The 7,938-nt window shown below is 37.3% G+C and overlaps 2 protein-coding genes across 2 annotated transcripts; one reads left to right on the forward strand and one right to left on the reverse strand.

The window, feature by feature from the left end:
• The first annotated feature begins 289 nt into the window (after nucleotides 1-289).
• On the forward strand, nucleotides 290-4,243 carry LOC110889505. Its single transcript, XM_022137041.2, has 5 exons — nucleotides 290-1,064; nucleotides 2,004-2,462; nucleotides 2,550-2,924; nucleotides 3,000-3,067; nucleotides 3,768-4,243. Exons 1-5 carry the CDS (start codon nucleotides 405-407, stop codon nucleotides 3,976-3,978), a joined length of 1,773 nt encoding a protein of 590 aa, XP_021992733.1. The 5' UTR covers nucleotides 290-404; the 3' UTR covers nucleotides 3,979-4,243.
• Nucleotides 4,244-4,262: 19 nt separating this feature from the next.
• LOC110889506 (uncharacterized membrane protein At4g09580) lies at nucleotides 4,263-6,866 on the reverse strand. Its single transcript, XM_022137042.2, has 4 exons — nucleotides 6,325-6,866; nucleotides 4,858-5,125; nucleotides 4,604-4,774; nucleotides 4,263-4,533 (listed from the first exon to the last, which is right to left on the reverse strand). Exons 1-4 carry the CDS (start codon nucleotides 6,591-6,593, stop codon nucleotides 4,402-4,404), a joined length of 840 nt encoding a protein of 279 aa, XP_021992734.1. The 5' UTR covers nucleotides 6,594-6,866; the 3' UTR covers nucleotides 4,263-4,401.
• Between the last annotated feature and the right edge of the window lie 1,072 nt (nucleotides 6,867-7,938).

The raw sequence follows: 7,938 nt of genomic DNA on the forward strand, positions 1-7,938 counted from the left end.
AACGATACAAGTTTTCGAAACCCACAAACTTCACGGCTTTTTCACCGAAACGCCCAACCAAAAAATGACTCAAAAACGCCCTAGGGGACGGTGGCCACAACGTGTTCCAACATTATGATGAGCCAAATATCGCACCAGCACATAGTACATGCCTTTTTATTAACAGTACTTATTGCCAATTAACAAAAAAAGAAAAAAATAATTACAAAAATTGTAGGGACTTAACATGTAGTTTTGAAAAAGTCAAGGGACAATTGTTGCAACTGACTTTCAAAAACCCTAGAAACCTAAAACCCTGTTTATCTCTCATCTCGCCAGTTGCAGAAAATTACAGTGAAAACGAAGCTACAAGACAAACAAAAATGGCGTGAGAGTGATAAGGCAATGTTTGTTAGCTAGCCACTATGCAGCAGATGTTTTTACGCCGTGCAGGAGGCCCCATCTTCTCTACTAATCCATCCCCCATTTTAACCCCTCGTCGTATTGTCCTTATCGCTTCAGGGTTTAACCAAATCCCCACAATTCATCCTCTAGGGTTAGGGTTTAGCCACAACACTCCACTTCCAATGCCATACGCCGCCACCACCACCGCTGGTATCTCCACCGCTATAGGTTCTAGAAACCTTTTTAGCAGCAGCCGTAACACATGCTCGAATTCCACTCGTGTAGGTTCTAATTTAACCTACACGTGTCGTAAATGTAGATGTTCTGTTGAGAGTGTTAATACGGTTCCTTCTAGGGCTTGGAGTTTGTTAAAGGAGAATCGAAGTGGTTCTCGTGTTGCTTGGTTTCAAACCTCTGTTGTTTCGGATAATTTGGTTTCGGTTAGTTCTGAAGAAGATAACGGTGAGGATAGTGGTGGTGGTGATGATGGTGAGAAGACTGTGAGATTGAATAGGAGACATCATAGGAGTGGTGGTGGTGGTGGTGGTGGTGCTGTGCCGTTGCTCGCTGGAAACCCGGATTTGCTGACGATTCCGGGTGTCGGTCCGAGGAATTTGAGGAAGCTGGTTGAGAATGGGATAGGGGGAGTTGCTGAACTTAAGCAAATCTACAAGGATAAGGTAGCCTTAATTTGACCTAAATTTTTTTAAATAATGTAACATATGGATGTATTGTACTTCTTTTTTAAAAGATATGCCTGCAGGGTGATGAATATTCTATGGATTGCTTTTAGGGGGGGTGTTTGATTGTGTTGGTAACTTTGTACAAACTGTTGTGTGTTTAAGAGTATTTATTATTCAAGGGTATATAGGTAATTTTACAGTTGTCATGTGCTTCAAAATCATGTTACATTACATATGTGGTCATTGACTTGTTTATCATCATATGTCTTTTGTGAGCAAGTATCTTTTCAAGATTATTAGTTCTCAACTTCTCATTGTTCAAATTTTGTGGATGTCGTGGCGTTTTTTGTTTTGAATTGTGGGTTTATGTTAGGGCTGCAAACTAACTGAACGAACACGAATAAGGTCTTGTTCGTGTTTGTTTGTTAAGGAAATATACGTGTGTTCATGAACACTTACCGAATGAGATGTTTTGTTCGTGTTCGTTCATTAAGGAAATGAACGTGTTCGTGTCCGTTTGTGTTTGTTTGTTAATTTTAGGTACCGAACGTTCATGAACACAGACTGATGTTCATGAATACAAATGAACATAAACAAGCGTTCATGAACAACACTGATGCTTATTAAATATTTTATTTGTCGGAATAGTGAAGTATTTAAATAAAGTAATTTCATTCCAATCATCAGGGCAAATTACATAAGGAACTATTAAACACAAACGAACACGTTAGCGAACGTTCACAAACGTAAATGAACGAACGCGGCTTCTATTCATGTTCGTTCATTTAACTAAATGAACGAAATTTTTTGTTCGTGTTCCTTCATTTATTAAACGAACGAACACACACGAACTTCCCGTTGAACGGTTCACGAACTGTTCGCTAAAAGTTCGGTTCGTTTGCAGCCCTAATTAATTTTTATATTTATGGTTTGTAGTTCTTTGGGAAGTCGAATCAGAAGATGGTGGAGTTTTTAAGAAGCTCTGTTGGGATTAAACACAGAAACCATGCTGAAAGTATAACCACATTCATCAAAGAGAGTGTGGATGAAGAGCTTAAAGACGATCATGTGAACACCATTCCACAAAAGAAACGGCTTACTTTCTGTGTCGAAGGGAATATAAGCGTGGGAAAGACGACTTTCTTGCAGAGAATTGCTAATGAAACTCTTGAGCTTCAGGATCTTGTTGAGATTGTTCCTGAACCGATTGACAAGTGGCAGGATATCGGGCCCGATCACTTTAACATATTAGATGCTTTTTATGCTGAGCCAGAGAGGTATGCTTACACGTTCCAAAACTATGTGTTTGTTACGCGAGTTATGCAGGAGAAAGAGTCGTCTAGCGGAATTAAGCCCCTCAGATTGATGGAGAGAAGCGTTTTCAGCGATCGGATGGTATGTATTATGTTTTAAGCTTTTAAAATTATCGCTTTCGAGCTATACCTCCATGTTTGACATTTATTTTCTTTTCTATTTCCAAAGGTTTTTGTGAGAGCTGTTCATGAGGCTAACTGGATGAACGAGATGGAAATCAGCATCTACGATTCATGGTTTGACCCGGTTGTTTCTTCTCTTCCGGGCCTTATTCCAGATGCTTTTATATATCTTCGGGCTAGCCCAGATACTTGCCACAAACGAATGATGCTACGTAAGAGATCAGAGGAAGGTGGGGTCAGCCTAGAATATCTTCGTGATCTGCATGAAAAACATGAAAGTTGGCTTTTTCCATCCGAAAGTGGGAATCATGGAACGTTATCTTTTAGCAACCCTCCTGTTCATGATTGCTCTATGCATCCTGATATTAAAGATCGGGTATTTTATTTGGAAGGAAATCGTATGCACCCGAGCATACAGAAGGTAAAACTTACTTTTCCAATGCGACCTTTTTAATGGTTGTTCTATAGTTTCTTATCGACTACATGCTACAAACAGGTACCTGCATTGATTCTTGACTGTGAGCCCACGATTGATTTTAGCAAGGATATCGAAGCGAAACAACAGTACGATTTCTTTACTTTTACATGCTTACCGTATTTGTTGCTGTGTTCTTTCTTGAAAATGTACTCATGTTTGCGTGATTCGTCTGCCCATTTAGTTATGACGGGTTTGTTATGGTTGTGTTTTATATCAAATGGTTGAATAAAAATTCTTCCTAAAAAGTAGGGGCGCAAACGGGCTGATCCCGGGCTCGAGCTCGGCTCGATTTGAGCTTTGTTTCTAACGCTCAAGCTTGGCTCGATTCGAGCTTTGTTTCTAAAGCTCGAGCTCGGCTCGTAGGTAATTTTTCAAGCTCGAGCTTGGCTAGGGCTCAACTCGTTTATTATTACTAGTTAATTTATATTAGTTATAATTATTATTTCATATATAATTTAGTTATTCTTTTCAGAATTTTATAAATTAAATTATTATTGTTATTATTTAAATATATATTTAATATATTAATAAAAAAGTTATATAAGCGTTAGGCTCGTTTAGGCTCTCGAGCCGACTCGTTTGAGTTTTTTTTTTTTTCGAGAGTAGCTTGGTCCGTTTGCACCCCCGACTAAAAAGGGAACAAATCCAAACGAGTTGAAACAAACCTAAAGTCTGTTTGTATCCAAAAACGACTTGAAGGGTCATATTAGGTTATATACTAGTGATACAATTTTTAGTATTAAAATGTCTTTTATCTTTGGATTGATTATTGGTTCATATATGAAGGTATGCTCGACAAGTCGCAGAGTTTTTCGAGTATGTGAAGAAAGTAAAGGAAGTTCCCACTGAAGGCATTGAAGCGACCAGCAGGGGTGGTCAATCACAGGTATTGCTGCCCAATGGAAAATTATGGATCCCACCGAAGGGCGGAAGTTTCCCCACGTCCCTTAAGTCACTGGATTTCATGTCCTTCATGCCTGGATCAGGCTCCGCGTAGTGCAGATATGTGTTTTGCTTGTACAAAGAAAATGTAACCTCCCAATCACACCTTTTGCTTGTAGGATGATTGTAGTTTTCCACTTTTTTTCTCGAGTTTTAGTGAAGGGGTTGCTTGTTTAACGGGTCGGTGGGTCTGAATTGTGCCGGTGACGGGTCAAAAGAGCTTGACAAGCTTGTACCCTACATCCAATTTTGGTCAGGTGTAGTTTGTTGTTTCAACTATGCCTTTGAACTCTTATCGCAATTTAGACCGGTTTGTTCTATTTTGTCATGGAAAAAAAGTATGATAATTTAGTAATTTGTATACCCATGTCTACCCATATACACTGTTTGGTACTCAACAGCAATGTCGTAAAAGTTTCGTTTATATAAAACGAGAACATACAGAGGAACAACAGCTTGTTTTTTAATCTATAGTTGCTTATTCATATACCCGTTTTCTCTTCAGCACTGTTGGTAATATGGAGATGGATCCAATGAGGAAAAGTACAGTTAACGTCTTCAAATCGTATAGATCTTTAATCGAGTTAAGTTCTCCAAGAGCAAGCCCAGCCTGTAACCAAAAATCTAAATCAAATCGGTTTAAAACATTTCTAACGAAACAATTGAAAGAAACGACTTACTCTCACAGTTATATAAGAGGCCGGAATGAGGCCAACGACAGTAGCCAAAAAGAACACATGAAATGGTATGTCCACAATTGGAGATGCCAAATTAATGAAAAGATTTGGTAGTGTTGGAGTTATCCTCAAAAAGAGCATATAATTCAGCAGTTTGTCACCGCGCTTTGCTATCTAAAAAAACACATCAAACGTGAACAGACAAGACGCTAAAAGTGAAACGGATATCGTCAGATTTAAGTTTTAACAATGCATACCTCTGCTTGAAATAGTTTCAACTTTTCTGGCCACAGCCACAAAACAATGGGCCTTCCGATCAACTTTGACAGAAAAAAGCAACATGATGCACCGGCTGTGGCATTGAAGACGACCAAGAAGATACCTTTTACACCGAAAAGAGCTCCAGCGAGCAACGACATGAAAATGGTTCCGGGAATCATAAATGTTTGCATGAATATGTAAGTTGAGCAGTAACCAAGAATGAACTTTGTTGGGTAGATGCTTGCATATGTTCCGAGATCGTCTCTGACAAAACCAATACCAGATTTAAACATATCAGAAATGTTAGTAGTGAATTTCCTCCCATAATAATGTATCATGTATATTAAAAGTTTATAAAAATGTGTTGACAAAATAAGAACTTAAAGAACAATTTCAAGCCCTTTGGTTGTAATTTGTAAACCCTAACTAACATATAATAATACTACAAGTATCAATACTCATCAACACATAAAAATCAATAAAATATAAAAACTATACATGAACAGATCATGCTTTTAGCTAGGCCTATAAATGAACCGAACAAACACGTGTTCGTTCATTTAACTTTAACCGAACCCGAACACGAACATATAATCGAACACATTTTTTTGTTTGTGTCCATTTATTAAGAAAATGGGTATGTTCGTGTTCGTTTGTTTAAAACCTAAACGAACAATTCACAAACGTAACGAACACAAACAAATAAACTTAAACGAACATAACTTAACAAACGTAAATAACATAAATGAACAAACATAAATGAGCACAAATGAACATAATTGACTCAACATAAATGAACCTAAAGTAATTTTTTTTATAAATTAGTGATTATTATGATAGTCCTTCCATCTGCAGCGCAGTGGTTGTGACATCCGGGTGAAGGCTCGGCTCGGGATTCAACCCGGGTTCGAGTCCAACGGGGGGCGAGGGTTTACTCATTCCACGGGGTTCCCGCGCATCAGGGGTGTGCTACGCTTTCTAGCAGTGGTCGAGTAGTCGGCCTTTGGACATAGCTCCGAAAGGGTGGGTTTACACGTGGAAAGCAGTTAGCCGTTGAAAAAAAAGTGATTATTATGATAAATTCCATTGAAAACCCCATTTTTAGTACTACAAAGCCCAATTACCAATTAGTTATATTTATATAAGTAGTTTGGAAGTCTTATATAAATATTACTCAGGTATGTAAATTAAAATGTACATAAATGAAAAAACATAAACGAATAAACATAAACAAATGTAAATGGACGTTCACGAACACAAATGAACGAACAAGATGTGTGTTCATGTTCGTTCGTTTAATTATATGAACAAAATATTGTGTTCGTGTCCGTTCTTTCATTAAATAAACGAACAATTTGCCGAACAAGTTCACGAACAGTTAATGAACGTTCGGTTCGTTTACAGGCCTACTTTTAGCGATCAAATTACATCAAAACAATAACAATGCAGGATGAGATACCTACTTAAGCAATCTCAAATCCGAAATCGACCGAGGCACCTTAAGCTTTCCATACTCAGCTGCAGGCATAGTAAGATAAATGCAAAACAATCCAACAGTAAAAACCAAAAACACACTCAAAGCAACCGTAAACTCCCATCCTGTTAGCGGATACCTCCCGTCCAGTTTAGCACCTGCAGGCTTCTTACTGGTAGGTGAATCTTCAGCAGCAGCAGTCTCTTCATCCTTCATCAACCTTCCAGTATCCACCACCAAACTCCTCGGAGCCGCCATTGATAACAATTAAAAACAAACAATTAACAAATTAACAGTTAGTGATACATTGATTGGATGAAGCTAGGGTTTGTGGTGGTGAGATTTTGAGGTTAGATATGGAATTATAGATGATGAATGTGTAGATGATTGAAATTGGGAGTGTTGATGAACCCTAGAATGAAGTGAATTGGATTTAGGGGTCAATGGTGGTGGGGTGGGGGGTGTAAAAGTGATACGCGTTTGAAGGATTTGAATGACTGGAAAGTTGGTAGTAAGTGGGATCACTGGCGGCTGGAAACCTGGAAATGCATTTTTGTAGATTTTTATAATTATTATTTTTATATAAAATATCTGTTTCAACTTTTGAAATTAAATGTTTGCTAGTTTTAAAATAAAATTAACTCGAGTCAACCAATTAAAACAATATACTACTATAAGTTTGCTAAAAAACAAAAATACTGGCAAGACTGTAATTTTGAACTCGGAGAAAATCGTAATTTTGACTGGATTTGAAGGATACGCGTTTAAAGGATTTGAATGACTACAAAGTTGGTAGTAAGTGGGATCATTGGCGGCTGGAAACCAGGAAATGCATTTTTGTAGATTTTTATAATTATTATTTTTATATAAAATATCTGTTTCAACTTTTGAAATTAAATGTTTGCTAGTTTTAAAATAAAATTAACTCGAGACAACCAATTAAAACAATATACTACTATAAGTTTGCTAAAAAACAAAAATACTGGCAAGACTGTAATTTTGAACTCGGGGAAAATCGTAATTTTGACTGGGGTAACATCATAATTTGTCAAAAGCTAAAATGATGGCAAGACTATAACTTTGAACTGGGTGCAAAATCATCATTTAGACAAAGGGTAAAATCGAAATTGTCAAAAAATCGTAATTCTTAACTGGGGGTAAAATCATAATTTGCTCGAATCAATGGGGAATACAATACCGACAACAAAAGCAACGTTACTCAATATATCACACAAATAGCTATTATAGAGTCAAGGATGATGAAATATAAGCAAAACGGATCTCTATCCATATCCATGAAGGTTTCGTAGTATCACTGATTGAATCTTAGGGTTAGAGAGGGTACTAAAGTGTGTTTGTTTTCGCTATTAAAAAAAATATGTAAATTTGTTAAATAGCATAGTATATCAGTTTATCATTTATCAATGACTTAAGGCTAATTGTTACGACCATTTAAGAACACAAATGTCACACCCTCAAATTTCACAAGCGGAGTATCATCGCAGGAGGCGTGACTGACCAGGATCAAGCCACCAATCATATTGAACAAAATAGTAAAGTAAATAAAAGTCCAACCACGCAATATAATTGGTGTTCAAAAACA

The sequence above is a fragment of the Helianthus annuus genome, chromosome 11 (genome assembly GCF_002127325.2).
Source record: "Helianthus annuus cultivar XRQ/B chromosome 11, HanXRQr2.0-SUNRISE, whole genome shotgun sequence".
Lineage (NCBI taxonomy): Eukaryota > Viridiplantae > Streptophyta > Magnoliopsida > Asterales > Asteraceae > Helianthus > Helianthus annuus.